The 16,227-nt window shown below is 40.9% G+C and overlaps 1 protein-coding gene and 1 long non-coding RNA gene across 2 annotated transcripts in view; one reads left to right on the forward strand and one right to left on the reverse strand.

Moving 5' to 3' along the window:
- Positions 1-2,232, reverse strand: part of GBE1 (1,4-alpha-glucan branching enzyme 1) — a 138,070-nt gene extending 135,838 nt beyond the window's left edge. The window contains exon 1 of the mRNA XM_054627780.2: positions 1,597-2,232. Within this exon, the coding sequence (XP_054483755.2) occupies positions 1,597-1,688 (92 nt within the window). The 5' untranslated portion in view covers positions 1,689-2,232. The remainder of the gene's footprint in view (positions 1-1,596) is intronic.
- LOC129117229 (uncharacterized) lies at positions 1,357-13,657 on the forward strand. Its single transcript, XR_008533820.2, has 4 exons — positions 1,357-1,628; positions 9,639-9,827; positions 10,540-10,676; positions 12,035-13,657. It is a non-coding gene; the product is annotated as an uncharacterized LOC129117229 (long non-coding RNA).
- The last annotated feature ends 2,570 nt before the right edge of the window (positions 13,658-16,227 follow it).

Raw genomic sequence — 16,227 nt, forward strand, 5'->3', positions numbered from 1 at the left:
CAGTTGTTCTGTCATTAAGAGATTAGTTTGAGAAAATGTTCTGTAAGTCAGACTAATAGTTTACTCAATCCTTAATCCTATTTTACAAGATCCTGACTTACCGCTATTCAATACCAGAACGCAACAGGACACCTGGTAATGTTAAACCATGTAGACTATAGGAACAGAGAAGGAAAAAAAAAAAAAAAAAAGCCAAAGACTGAAAAATAAAAAAATATATCCCTCACACACAGAGACTTTTCCAGACTTCTGGGACACAGAGCATTAACAATTATTTTGATTGCCAGAGGACCACTAGTGAAACACAACATAAACGTGCAACATAAAAGCTTCCAATGACTGTGTTCAATCGGCGGGTGAGGTTTCAGCAGCTTTTCCAGGCCAGCAGCCTGGCTCTGCAGGATGCAGGCCTCCTCCTAGCCAGCCTGCTACTAGCAAACTCTCACCCAGGCCCTGGACAGAGGGTTGGTGTCACAGTTCCCAGCGAGAGGCACAAAAAAAGGGATGCTCAGACCAGCAACCTGGCACCAACCTAATGCACACTCTGCTACTTCATGCATTGCAGGTCTGCCGAACAGCTGAGCTGGCGGTTCAGGGACACCTCAAAACACGCGCCTGCAGGAAAATTCTCTGGAAAGACGAGATTCAGGAGTAGTTTATTTACAGATTATTGCAGCTAAACTCTTTTGTTAATGATAGCAGCTCAGTGCATCACCCTCACATCCTGACTGCATCCAGCACTGGGATCCCCAACACAGGAGGGGCACTGACCTTTTGGAATGAGTCCAGAGGAGGCCACCAAGCTGATAAAGCATTTCTCCCATGAGAAAAGGCTGAGAGAACTGGGATTGTGCAGCCAGTGAAAGAAAAGGCTTAGGGGTGACCTAATGGCAGCCTTACGGTACCTGAAGGGAGCTTACAGGAAAGATGAGGCTGAACATCTGAAGGGAGCTTACAGGAAAGATGAGGCTAAACTATTTACATGCAGTGACAGATCAAGGGGAGACAGGTTCATGCTAGGAGTAGGTTCAGATTAGCTGTTAGGAAAAACATCTTTATTGTAAGGGTGGTGGGGCACTGGAACAGGTTAACCAGTGAAGTTGTGGTTGTCCCATCCCTGGAAGAATTCAAACCCAAGCTGGATGCAGCTCTAAGCAACCTGAACAAGTGATGGGTGTCCCTGCCCATGGCAGGACGGTTGCAACCAGATGAAATTCAAGGTCCCTTCCGTGATTCTCACAAGCTGTCCCCGGTCGTGCCCCACGGGCCCGGCTGGCCCGGGCACCGCCTCCCCCCCTGTCCCCGCCGCTCTCGGGAGGGCCCGCGGGCGCAGCGCCGGCGCCCGGGGAGTGCCGGGTGCGGACGGACGGCCCGGCCCCGCCAGGCCGGCGGGGATGCCCGCGGGCGAGGCCTCCCTGCAGCGCCCCAGCCCCGGGAGGCCTCGCCGAGCCCCGGCCGCGGCTCCGCCCGCAGCGGCGGCGCCTCCGCCGGAAGGGAAGCGGAGCCGCCCCGGCCGAGGGGAGGGGAGAGCGGCGCGGGGGAGGGGACACCGCCCGGCCCGGCGCCCCCGGAGGCGGCCGCTCCGCGCTCCCGTACCTGCGCTGGAAGTCGGTCCGGAAGGGCTCCAGGTAAGGGTCCCGCTCCAGCAGCTGCTTCAGCCTCGGCGGCTCCGTGCTGGCGGCGGCCATGTCGCCGCCGCGGGCTCGGCGTGATCCGCGGCGCCGCTAAATACAGCCGGTGAGGGGGCCGGGCGGGCGGCCGGGAGCCCCTGCCTCTCCCCGCCCACCGCCCGGGGCCGCCTCCGCCGGCCCTCCCCGCCCGCGGTGCGGCGGGGCCGGGGCTCCGCGGCTGCGGGAGGGACACCGGGGCGGCCCGGCCCGGCCCGGCCTGGCCTGGCCTCCTCTCCTGCTCGGTCCCACAGCCCCGGCTCGCTGCCCGCGGCACGGGAAGGGGCCGCGGAAAAGCGCCGGTGTCCGAACGGGATGGGGTGACAGCAGAGGAAATAAAAAAACTTGCGACCAAAAAAAAAAAAAAAGAAAAAAGGCGTTTGCGGGAGCCGAGCCGCCCGGCAGGAGGGGGATGTCTGCCTGCTGTGGCTCGGCAGTGCCCCAGTTTGTTTTCTTAGGGGCTCTTTGATGTCTTTTTCAGCGTGTCAGATGCCCGGGTGAACTCTTAATTCCCACACGCATAAAGCCCACTGCGTACCCCAGCCAACAGCAACACCCCCCCAAAGCAGATTTGGCATCATCATGAGTGCTGGAATAAATTTCTCGACTGTTTGATAGGGTGCTGACGTGCTCACAGACAGCTCAGCAGAACAAGACTCTGGGGACATCCCTGAGTTCTCATAAACTCCGTGTCTGCACAGCAAAATGCTGCTTTGTCAGACACATAAATTCCAAACGTGCTAAGGTTAGTCCAGCTGAGCCTAGTGCAGCTCGAAATGCTGAATAGCACAGGTAGATTGCTGTGGAAGTTTTTGACCTAACAGCAACATGTCTTGTTTTTGGATAGGTCACCAAATATCCAGGGCAACTAATCACCAGCCTGACCGTGCCTCTAGGCCAGCATTGAGCACTTTTATTTAAGGTCCAGCAATTTTGCTTTGTTTTGATAGCTAGTGAGAAAGTTTATTTAGAGGCCTCTTTTGAATGCTTTTCAGCTTCTAGACATCTTAACTCGTTCCCACAACTATCTCCAAAATTGTTGTCTTCAGTTTGACACTCACCCCCCTATCTTGGCTTCCTCTGAATTGAAGTGCTGTTTCTCCTGTCTGCCAGATGACTAACAGCACCGTGTCTGATGAACACTAACAGTTCATTTATTACTTCTCCGAAAACTAGCTACAGTGAAAGTTTCCATAATGATTTGTTTCATCAACAGTGCATGCACACTTAACAACACTGTATTTCCTTCCCTGTAGCAGTTTCTAACTACACAGGCAAAAGTCCAAGTACCTTTGTTCTTTTTCTCCTTATGGAGTGCAACAAATATTCTGTCCTAAGACTGTGGGGCAACAGTCATACTATTTTGCTAGATCAGTTGCCCTAACAGGAGGTCCAAAGAGTTTTGGTTTGATTATTGAAAGAAGCAGCATCTATGCTGTAGCAGAACTACTTGTCATATCCTGCCCTGATAGATCAAAATTTATTTTTTTTTCACAGTGGCCACAATTTCTTCAATCACTGAAGACTGAAAAACTGTTTCTAAAATTACCCAGGCTTCTCAAAACTTTCTGTGTGGCAGTGATTTCAGTGCCTGTGCTAAAACAACGTTTAACAACTCTTACCGTCTCATTTTTGCTTCTTTCCTCATACTGTGTGCATCATATTCTCCTGCAAATTCTCCTCACTCTCACACTTAAATATCTTGGTCAACTAAAAGAAGAGAAGTTCCAGCTTATTATCAAGAGCCATGAAATTGCGTTTTTTACAATAGCTGCATGTTACATGTGCTGCTGCTTTGGGGTTTCCAGGTGTTCCAGGTACTGGAGAGGGCACCTGCTGGTTGAAGTGGAGGTGGGAGAGCAATTCCTGCAGCCTCTGAATGCACGAGCATTGGAAACAGCTTCAGTCTTAGCACAGGTTCTTTGGTTTTATTCATTGTCAGGAAGGCCAAGCAAGTTCCCAAGGCCAAGCATTGTTATCAGCTTTTCAGCATACACACAAGAGAGACACCTATAAATGAGCATTAGCAATTTGTGTAGGAACGTAGCTGTGACTTGCACCTCCCTAGAGACAGGGACCCCTTTGTAACATTGATTTTAAGTAGAAATGACACAGCATCCAGTGTCATATACAAGCAACCTTGAACTTCAGGAAGTTAAATTCTGCAGATAGCCCCTGTCCTTATAACAGACAAAGCTCCAGTGATCTATTTAACACTCTGTGAACCAGAATACGAATAAGCATACCATTTGTATCTACTCATGTTTCATTTTACAACTTGGGCACGATTTTATCTGCCTGCTTTGTCACAAGTAACTGCAAGATCCTAAGGCATATGTTATTTTGATCACTGATTTCACCATGATCCTGGTGGTCCCACCATGAGCCGAGGCTGGCTCTCAGGACAGTGCCATTTAATCCTCTACCTGGAGGCAAAACCTACAGTTCAGACAATGAATATTGTCCCAACAGCTGAATGTGTCTTTGTGCATTTGTCAGGGATGGATACAAAGCTGCCAGCTGCTGCTGCCAGTAGAAACAGAAAGAGGAGGACTGTTGGGAATAACTGCTCTTTTATGGGGACAGCAGTGGATCATATAATAATGGTGTCTAAGGCATGTGTCTGGCATCCAGTTACCAGTGAGGCTGGAGTCTATCAATTACTCCAAAGTAGTCTTTCAAAGGATGTTCATGCTTAAGTTATGTATCCTTTAAAATTTTGCAGAGTGGTTCTTGAGAAGTAACTGTATAGTTAAAATTATAAAATCAATTTAGATGTCTTTTTAATAAGCAAAGTCCAAAGATAAACCTAAATTTTGAAAAGAAAAATGTCTACTCCTGTCATGCAGCACCTCCATTTTGATTCAGTAATATATTGCACTTGCAAAACATGACAGAGATGATAAACCATAGGAAGTAAGTCAGGAGAAAGATCTTCCTTCAATAGGGCACTGGTTCAGATTCTCCCTCATCAATAGTTTCTTTTCATATTTCAGCCAAAATGGATCTGTGAGGTCTCTGACCTCTGACTGGCTCTTACAGAGCAAATTCCTGAGCTCCAGGTTCTGCTAAACCAAGTGGCTTAGAGCAGTCCTGGGCCCTGGTCCTGGCTCTGTAAGATGCTTGTCTAAGTTGTCTTTGGGGTACAGGCTTCTGCTCTGCAGCTAATATAGAGATTGACCCAATCCCACAGTTTAACCTGTGTGAGATGGCAGGTACCAAAGGCAGCAGGATATTTTTTTAACTCTATGTTGAGAGCATTGAAGAGTTTCTGATCTCTCAAAGTGACAAGTCACAAGGCTTGTCCTTTGTATGGTTCAGTTCAATACTTAAAGGCTATATCAAGACTTGTTATCCTTTTAGTCTGGGCAGAACTCCTCCCAGCTCCTTTTCCTGAAAGTCTTTTTACATCTAGGTATGGTTGGTCCACTGTGTTTGCTTGCATGTTGGGAGATGTATTTTTTATTGGCATTGCACCTACCCTTGACTTACAGATGAGAGATAGTCCATGAGCAAGAACTACCAGCCTTGCAGTGACTTGTGCCTATATTGGATCTCATAATGCCAACTATCAAGAAAAGGTGTTCCTGTGGACAGAGACAGCTGTTCAAAAAGATTTGTGCTTCAGAATTCCAGAAGAATGGATTCTTGAAGACTCCCCTATCCTTTAAGGACATTTCAGACATCTGAGCATGTTACGGGTACCAACCCATTGCAAGCTCCCACTTTTGGACCAGTTTCTTCACATTCAGTTCCTAACGCAAAGTAGAGTTCAAAGTGCAAAGGAAAATTAGCTTATTTTGCCACATCAGCCAGCCAAGCCTCCCCATGTTATTTGTTCAAGGATCCATAAGAAATAAACTGCACAGTTATCATCCAGATCCAAAGCAAATGCCCCCCTTAAAAAATAATTATCCATTATCTCGATAGGGTTCCCAGAAAGGTCAAAGATTGGGCATGGAGCTGTAGCTCACTGCAGGGTGGTTGTAGCTGGTGACCTTTAAAGGTCCCTTCCAACATAAGATACTCCATGATCCCATGAGACTTATCCCTATCTTTGGATTCACCAAGGTGAGACACATAGGAGAAAGGAAATGGTCAGTGTTGCACAGCTGCTGCCAAGCATCACATCACTGTTCCATAATTAAAACTGTACTGCATAAAGGATTCAACTGTTTGATTACATGTGAAGAACAAAGCACCTGTCCTTGAAAATTGCAGCAAACAAGCAAATTGCAACAAGTATCTGTTGGTATGTCTATTAGTTCAGAGGTTTCAGAATTTTAAGTTTGGGGTTTATTAGAAATGTAGGGTATTGATACTGTCTTTTAAGGTATCGCCTTTGCCCTGTCATGGTTTCAGGAGCTTTACATAACAACACATCTTCAAAGATCAAAACAAATACAGAATCTGAAACACTAAAAAGCCAGTTTCAGGGTTGTAAGTTTCCAGTAAGCAGAGTTGATGGAAATGCCATTTTCACTTGCCATTCAGAGCAAAATAAAAACACATTCCAACAACCTGAAAGTCCTAAATAATGACTGCTTGTTGTTTTCACAATATTGCAGTGTGATTATACTTTGGTGTCCTTATTTTGTAGAATAAATTATAAAAAATGTAAATATCTTACAAAGTTGTTTACATTAATCAAGACACTTCAAAGTGTGATACCAATTTTAAAACATCCAGATGTAGAACAATATTTGTTGTGAAAATGTCTATCAGTCTTGCTAAAAAAATCAACTAAGAATTTGTAAAACAGTTCACAGATGCAAAACACAAATAAAACCTTCAGGAATTTCATAATTTTTTTGGGTGTTGCAGATACTCTGTCTGTTGTATGCCTTCTATATTTCTCAAAAGAAATTACTGCCAGTAGTAACAACTTTCTACAACTTACTGCAATTTCCTGGTGTTTGCATATGTGTTTATGCATTGGAGGAAGAACAAAAGATATTCTGGACTCACTTCTTTAATGCCATACCACAATACTTTTGAGCTGTCACCTCTGTTTTACCAATGTGTGTTTATCTCTAACACTTAGAAAATAAGTAGCTTGAGCTCCCTGGGATAGTTGCCCCAGAGGAACATTCTTGCTATTATTGCAGCAGCTCCTGTAACAATGTATTACTATTAAACAAGCAACTTATTAACACTTGCCAAATATTGTATTCCTTTTATCCAATACACTCAGAACTGAGAATGAAACCCCACAGCATCGGCAGCAATTTTGCTTTCTTGTTGTTCATTGTCAGGTCTTTCCTAAAACCCTTGAGGAATGGTCTTACCTTGGGTGTTTCTTGGCTGCATAGTCCTGAAACACTACTAGTAAAAGGCCAGGCATTTAGGCTGCCTGGCCTTTTACTCAGAAAAGAAAGTGAGGTTGCCAGATAATCGTTCAGAGGGTAACACATCTAATCCTTCGGGAGGTCAAGTGAGGTGAGAAGAAAGGAGATGCATCCTGCTAATGCTCTGACAGCTCTGTCAATATAAATTCATTAGTATGTATGGAAGTATTTTAGATTTCAAAAAGCAGAATAGTACCTCAGTTGTATTCATGAACTCAAGTCTCTCCTGAGTTTACCGCAGGAAAAGCAGATGGATCTGGTGCAAAGTGTGTGTGAAATGCAGAATTTTTGGTTGGAAGTCCAAAATGCTTTCCACAGACAGCCTTTTAGATCTTGTCAGTATTAGTTCTGGTTTACTTTTTAATGGCAGTTGGTGGCATTTGACCCAATTAATTCTCAGATATGACCCACTGTGTGTTGAGTGAACAGAAAGATAGGGCAGGGACCAGATCCTTAATGCTACATTGAAAATTTTTCTGTAGTTAGAAGAAAACAGCAAATATGGAACTAAGAACTTGTTGTTAGTCCAATTAATATTTTAAAACTATCATTTTTCAAAATATTGGAGAAATTTGGAAAAAACCAAAACCCAACACCCTCATTAATAATGCATCTCTCTCTCTCTCTCTCTCTCTCTATATATATATATCCAATGCATACTTGTTATGCAGGAAATTCTTTAGCACACAAAAGAATCTGAGAGTATAACTATGTATTTTTTGTCTTAGAATATCTCCAGTACTGAAAGTTCAGCCTTCACAGTCCCAGTGATTCAGAGCTACACTTACAGGTGTGTAACCTGTTGCCATAGGTGATTGTACTGTATGCAATACAATTTTCTATAGGAAATTTTGTATGCCTTGGTGGTTCACCTTTTCTTCTTAGAACAAAGACTCTACATTTCAAAACTCTACATTTCTATAAATATAGAAATCTTCATCTGAGACAAATATATATAATTTTTTTTGAGAACATCAATATTCATGGATTAGGAAGAACTAATCTGTCTTCACATAGTTTTTGTTCTTGCTTAGAGATAAATCCTTTAGGTTGGATCCTTTTTCTCTTATTAGAAAGGTTTATATCATGCTCATTTGTAAAATCAGCCATGGCATTTCAGTTAAAAGAAAAGTGGTATGACTTTCCCTTTTTCTATATGTATGCAGCTTAACAAAATTATACAGTAAAGAAAACTTAAGTGATACACAGCTTCCAGAATGAGTACATTTGGAAGGGTTTGCTTAAACTGTGTTATGTGTGAGAAATAAAAGGGGCAAATGTAATTAATAGTTATCTTAGTTGCCCAGAAACCCAGCACCTCTTTCAGGATTATTAGCTGCATTTCTGTTTCCTGAGTATTTTATGTTGAAGTATGTACTAATAAAACAACTACTTCATTACTACTTAGTGTGAAAATTTACTTCATATTATTAGATAACTTTTTTAGATAACAGTTTTTTTGCAACAAGCAGCTAAATATTTATATTTTTATCCAAATAGCAATCTTCACTGGTAATATATTAATTATAGTCATGTATTATATGGGTAAATTTTGGTTTTCCAAGTTAATGCAATCCCAGTTCCATTAGAATGGTTGAAGTGCTGATGGCTCTCAGTCAATTGTCCTCAGTTTCAAACACCCTTTCTTTCTGATGTCTCTGAGCCTTCTGTTTATCTCTCAAAATTCTCTCTGAATGTTGTTTTCCATCACCTAATTCTACTCAAAAGATGGTTAACATTGGCCAATCTCATTTTAGCTTAAGCAGCCACTGGGTGCAGATTTCCTCTTGCTTGTACCGTCAGCCCCAGCAGCAACAGGGCATCAATCATCACAGAGCGTCACTGCTCACAACAGTTCTCATTTCTCCTGCTTGAATATGCACTTCTTTGTTTCTTGCTGCATTATATTACCTTCTCAGGCAGCATTCAGGCTCTTCCTTTTCTGCTTGTCCCATAGTTCCACTAGGAGGGCAGGCCATCCTCAAGAGGAAAGGTTCACCTTGGTGCCTGTAAAGGTGGGGCATAAGCAATTAGTTGCCTTTTTCTTTATGCCAGTCTTCAGTTTGTGATCAGCTTGTTCCAGGATCACTTTGCCAGTTTTCTTGTGTTGTTTCCATGTGTTTGTTCTAGGTCTCACTGTTTCCTTACTACAGTATTTCCTACTATGGCATATGTGCATGGACTGCTTTTCTGCCTCTTTTCACTTTGTCATCCCCCTTTTGCCACTTTTACCAGAGAAGAATTTATGAGAGTGAATGCTGACAAAAAAAGAGCAGTTTTTATAGCATCTGAGTCATGCACTCTGATGGACTTTTTGTTTCTTTCTCTTGCTTGCTATTATTTAGTGTCCCCTACATCACTTCTTCCCTCATATGGCTTGCCATCTCTTTCTGTACTGTTCCAGTGTGTACAGGCCCTAAAACTAAATATGTTTCTGTGTCCAGGACATCCACTACAGGACTTAAAATACACCCTGGTCATAATTCAAGGATTGCCTGTCTCTACCACATAAACTTCAAAGAGAGACTGACATCTTTTTCTGATCCTAATATGTCTCTGCTTTCTTTTGTCTTGTGATCCATCCCTAGATGACACAATCTTTCAAATTCTGTGTCTTTTTCAGGTTCCTAGGGTGTTGCACATCTGCTCACAGCTGGCAGTTGCTACTGCAGGAACATCTGGATTGCAACAATCTGCATCTCCAAGGCTTAGTCCCTGCTGAATATGCCATTCCCCCAGCCCAGCTATTTCTTCTACAAAAGGAGAGGAAGACAGGTGTTTCTAGGAGCAGAGTGGGCATGTGTAGTAAGAGGTTGGATTTGGTTTTCCCCTTCCTTGATTTCCCTATCAATCTGCCTGATTTTGTCCTTTACAAGTAAAGCCATGATAAAAAGAGTCTGTACTCAGCTGGGTCATGAGAAAGGGAAAGAGACAGAGATCTCTAATCACACAGGGCTATGATCAGAGGCTTTTAAAGCAAGTATAAGCAGATTTGGTGCTTCCATTCAGTATCCACCTATCATCAGCTTGCTCTGACTGCCATCTGTTTTCTCCTCTTTCTCTCAGATTTTCAACCAAGTTTCCCTGTCCCTCACAAAACCCACTACTTGCCAGGGCAAGGCTTGGCTGGAGTGAGTCACAGCCAGATGATAAATTGATGTAACTACTGTTTCTCTGCCTTCCTTGGGTTGTTAGTGATCCTGAAGCACCTGGGTTGCCCAAATTTTTATTTTTTTTAATAGTAAATGAGATAATTGCCAGAAAACAGGACTGCACACCTGCTGCATTTGTTCCCAGTCTTCTGTGATGACTGTAGGCTTCCTCCTACAAAAGTTTTTTCGGAGGCTTGGTTGTTCAGCAACCCAACTAGAAGGATTCAGTTTGTTACACTGAAAATCTTCTTTGCTACACCATATTCACACTGCTAAGAATTTACTGTTAGCCCAATAAATATTCTAACAGTATAATTTATCTGATTAATGCATAAAAGCCTCACTTTTTTGATGCTGTGGTCACCTTTCCAGTTGCTTCTAAGTCCTGAGCTTGGCAGTCTTCCTCATGCAGACAAGAGATGGGACTTGCTTTGTAAGTCATCAGCCCCTAGCTGATGACACAAGAACAGTGATGTTTACTTTGTGGGATTCTAATTCCTCAGCTTTGGGTAAGTTTGCTTCTATTTTTAAACCTTACAACATCTGCTTCCATCTTACCCATTCCCAGCTAGCTTGAATATTGTGCAATATCTTTACTCCTGGGATCTCAGATTTCTACCATCCTCTGCAATTTTATTCCTCTATCAGTCAACCATTTACTTTACTAAAATCAGTAGTTTCAGCAATATGAAACTGAAATTCCTTAGGTGAGATTCCAGGAGACAGGTTAGAGACATGTTGATTTTCCAGAATCACAGTGGTTTTGCTGAAGTGCACAGTCAGCAGAGCTGTATAAAACTGGAGGTCATTGCATTGTCAAGTTCAAATTTGTCATTGAGCTTCTCAGGAAAAGCATCTATAGATAGAAGACATCATGAATGTTTGTACTGTTCAAAGGCCTGTTTTACAGCCTGTCAGCAATTCAGTAATTTGTTAATATAGAATATAAAAAAACTTAAGCCCAATGTCTCTTCCAATTTATTCTGCTTTTGTAGTATGTACCAAATTTATGATAAAATCCCAACAGATCCTATGAAAAACCTTATATCTGTGTCTTTTGGAGCCATGAGCAAATCAGCTCATTGTGCACTAGTCCTACATTAGCCAACTGTTGATAAATATGCTGTAGAATGAAAAAAGTATTCAAAATACTATGTCCTGGTAAAAAATTACAAGTATTTTATGTTTTCATTTATTCCAGTTCTTTTTTCTCAAAGAATTTGAAATGTGAATAATTGTGTTGGGATAAATGAGAACACACAGACCTGTAGTTAATATGAGTCTGTGGAACCCATCTGCCATTTGCTTTGTGCTATCACAGAAACTCATACCACCTTGTTCCAGGCAAAACTATCATTACAGATTTATATTGTTATAGGTTGTTATATATCTTATTATAGATATAGAATAATGTATTGTTATATATTATGTACTATATAATATTGTATTTATATTTTATATACACTATATAATTATTATATTTAGCTTTTGTTATAAATCTATATTTTTGCTTTAATAATGACCTTCTAGAAATTCAACATTTTTTTAATCAGTGATACAGTTCACTGCCTTTGGTCAGTCAGGTTGATAGCAGTGAAGTAGTAGCCATAATAATAGTCTCTATTAGGAATAGTACACTATAAAGTAGGAATACTTTCAAAAGTCTTTCATGCTTTACCCTCATTAAAGCTTAGTGTCATATACCACAGAGTCCTCTCCTGACATGTGTCTGGTTGTCATTATCTGGTTTGTTTACTGTCTATGCTTAAGGAATTAACTTGTGCAAATAAAGAGGTTTCTTCATTCATAAGATAATTGTCCACACTGTTAGAATTATTTGTTCTGTTTCTTCCTTCTGCTGTTTCAGCTGCACACAGTTAAAATACTGAATTACTCTTAAAATTAATGAATTATCTGCTGCTTCTTGACCTAAGCACTCCTGCAGCTGTGTCCTCAGCAACTCCTGTGTTGCCATCTGATTCAACACGTGCACAAGGAACACTTTCAAAGGGAGCTGAGTCATTCTCTAAATCTGGAACATCGTCCTCGGAACACAAAACCTTCCCCTGCAGGACTTAAGGGCAAGTATTAACTGTGTCATTTGGCATAAGATGTTTTAGCTTCTCTTACTTTAAATTACTAGTGTGTCCTACTGAAAAGCACATAATTTAGCTGTGTCCACCAAAATTTTCTTTGTGACATTTGTGTTGCAGAGTGCCAAATACTTATGTTCTTACTTCTGTGTTCCATTTCCTTTTCTTTTAATTAATTGTCATTTCAAAATAGACTCACATCTTCACTGGACTGTTTTTAGTACATACATGTAATTCTGTGAACTGTGACTACTTTGCTGTCATTCAGGAACCCTTGAGTCTCAAGGAACATAACCTCCTGTACAATCAAACTGTTATTCCAGTCAGAACATTGAAAGATGCTCACTGTGAATATCAATCTGACTTAAGTCATGTGATATACCTAACATTTAAAAGGGCTGATGAATGACGACATGTATTAGACACCCTAAAAGTGAGGAAAAAGCAAGATCAACTGTTTATGTCTTATTATTTTCTTAGCACTATAAAATATCATGCACATTCTTTGCATTTTTAAAATTAAGGACTTGTGTCCATCTTTTCTCTGCCCTTGTCAGAATTGTATGCTCTGATATGTTGCAACCACTCTAGCACTACTACAAGTGGTTAGTACTAGGATTTTTTTCATGTTTATGTCCATGTTGCTGGGTTACTTGCAGCTCTGAATAAGATTTACACGAAGACTTGTGAAGAGCTCTGTATATGAGTTGTATTATATTGCTCAAAATAAAGCTTTTCAGCTGACTTCTTCAGTATAATTCTTTTTGTATTTTAGGAATTTTCATGCTGGTTCTGTTTTTGTAAATACTGCCTTTATTAAATTTGTAATATCCCAAAGAAATACTTTTTGCTTTAGGTTTATTTTCTTGATTTATGTGCTTCTCCCTCTCCCTTGCTTAGTTCTTTTTTGATTTAACACTGGTTTTTTTCCCTTTGTTTTACAGTAAGTCATGTGGCATTGACATCTCTAAGAAACTTCAAATTAACATGGAAGAAAATTAAACATCATATCAATGGGTGAAATAGGCATGATGGTTTCTCCATGATGTCATTGCATGTTGATGAAGGCACAGAACTATGAAATATGAGATGCAAATGTCATCAAAATACTAACCTGGTTTTGCAAGGAGCTGCACAAGGAGCCATTCCTTTTCTGCAAAAGGAAGGCTTGATTATTTATAACTGTAAAAACAAAACCAGAAAAATAAATGTTTCCTGTTGTCTTCATTTCCTTTCTATTCCATGAAGTATAGATATTCCTATTAGTTTTAAAAAGGCAACCTATCACCTCTTGTCCCTGTTTTTCTTAAATCTAGAAATGTTTTGCAAATTTAAGTTAAAACAGTCAAATGTCTTGCCCTGTTTTTTTCATTTTTAGAATAAACTGAAGTGTTTCAGCTTTTGGTGTCTGTCCTGCTTGTTCACATGATTTCATTTTTATATCAGGGTTCTGTTTTTCATAAACATCAAGATCTTTTTCAATACCGAGGAACTGTGTGGGTTCTGTTGTATTGCTGTACTAAATTAAATTAATTTTATAACCTATTCAATACTCAGAAACATGAAAACAAGTTTTTCTCTGAGTTTAAATCAGGTACACTATGCCTTTAAGGTTAATATATTTTACATAGTGCTTTGCATATTAACTGAAGAAGGTTTGATTAGTTTTATTCTTTTCATTCTCTTAAAAAAGTCTTTTGCATTGTCTATTATCTCTGTTAGTAAAAAGTAAAAAATCTCTGATAACTTTCTATTATGTTAGAGAAGATTCAACAAAGCCTTTAATTTCTTTTGTCTTACATTGTAAACCAGGATAGTTAAGGGAAAAAAAATCTTTCAAGAACATGTTATCTGCTTGTAAATATAATAGTGTCATTCATCATTAGAGATAACACGCAGGGGTTATAGCTGTGTGAGCTATTTAAAAATCAAAAGCAGCACACTCAGAGTGTAGCCATGTTTGAAGGAGCAGTGCAGAAAAGTTACCCCTCAAGAACATCTCGTTCTGAAGGGTAACCAAATATAATTATTTCATGTGGTGCCACATAATTGAGATGACTTGGAATTCCCCCTCTTGTAGCACTTCTGATCTGTCTCTTAAGTTTGACATGGTAAGGTTAAATCTCCTTCTGTCACGGGTTGGGAAGAACTTCTGGTGTTAAGAATAGCTCATTAAAGGTGGATGGAATGTCTCATGTACATATTAATTACCATAACACTCAGTGAATGTGTCTTGGCTGGCAGAATGACATACCTTGCTGCTGTATCAATGAAAACTCAGTTTCTTGTTGGTTAAAACTAGGTCCAGTGAAATAAAAACATGGGAAATGGAGCAAGATTTTTTTTCTAAATATACATTTCTGTTCTCAACAAGTCAGCACCTATTTCTTTTTAGAGAGAATTTGAATTGAACATAGGACCATGATAATCTGAGGCTAGAGTTTATACCTGGAAAATGGAGTGCCTTTATCTTGTTTCAACTGAGTTTGCATGATATTCCTGTTACCTGTGGATATTAGCACACTGCCACAGCTAGACATTTTGACACGGCTATTCAAATGCCATTTTGAGTGATTTTTCTGTAAGGCTATGATTATCAAGACCCAAAAGGAACATTAAATTACTGAGCATGTTCTTCAATTTGACTAAATACTCCCAGAAATGTTTCTAAGCATTCACTGACTGTCAGACAGCAATGCCTTAATATCCAGTAGCACTGTGTCCCATGGGATCAGAGCAGTTGCTGGACCTTGCCTCTGCCTAATCTCTTCATTGCAGTCTTTGTGAGTGACAGGGCTCTGCCCACGTATTACTGTAGCACAACTCCCCTGAGACGCCCTCCTTTGAACCTGAGGAGCCTACAGCAACCCAGATTCTTTATTTCTGAATATAAATCTCCTTCTCATGAGCGTATCCCTTTAATGTCTGGCTCTCAGTACATCTGATTCTTCCTCCTTTGAGTGTCCTACAGCTAGCAGGTTTTGATGAGCCCCAAAGAGGCACCTCTCTGTTTCTAACCTTATTAACACAGGATGATTTGCCTCTGTGTGACAGTTCTCTCTGGGTACCACACCACTGTGCAGGGACTTGTGATCTCTCCAAGAACTGTTTTACAGAAGAAAGCAAAGTGTTTCTCCTTGTGTAGCTTGGTGGAGAGTTTATCCACTGCAATACATGCAGGAAGCCATCCTGCCAACTGTATGCCAAGCAGTACTGCCAAGAGCCACTGCTCAGCAACCACTGTGCTTTTCACTGCTGCTCTGGAGGTGCAGCCCCCTGGCTGGGTTTGCCCTGAGTTAGGATTGTAAGACTCCAAACTGGAAAGCAAAGCTGTAAGCTGGAGAAAGGGCAAAGTAAGTTATTCCTCAGTTAACAATTCCACCACTTCTTTTTTCATAACTCTTGATGTATTCTTGGCAATATTGCCAATCACAGTCTGCATCCCTGCTTCCTTAATAAATTTCAAGCAAATTCACCATGAAAATACCAAGGAGATGAAGTGAGATATGTGTAACATTCCTGAAGCAGTTATTCCCCAAGTTCTAGTCAAGTCAGAGGCACTTAACCCTGCTGGTTAGCTTTCACTCAACATAAAGAGGGATCAAATAACTCCTTCATTAGTTAGAGAAACCTTAGGTCTATTTTAACCTAGCCTAGGTTTATTTTAACTACTGCATCAACATGATTATGTGTAACAGGAGGATTCTTTGTAGTATTACAGATGGCAAAAATATTTTCTTTTTGTAGGACCTGGTTCTTTAGCCACCCCAGACAGCCATCTTATGTTCCTTTCTTCTCAAAGAAACATCTGTGGGATAAAGGGGGAAGTCTGAGGCCTCAGGAGAATTCTCAAAGCCCAGCTCACAGATAAGACAGTTTACTGTAATTCATTTCCTAATCTACTTCATACTGTTCTACCACATTATTCATTCTTCTCACCCTCAGGACTTATTTTTTTTCAGCCTGC

The sequence above is a fragment of the Agelaius phoeniceus genome, chromosome 2 (genome assembly GCF_051311805.1).
Source record: "Agelaius phoeniceus isolate bAgePho1 chromosome 2, bAgePho1.hap1, whole genome shotgun sequence".
Taxonomy (NCBI): Eukaryota; Metazoa; Chordata; class Aves; order Passeriformes; family Icteridae; genus Agelaius; species Agelaius phoeniceus.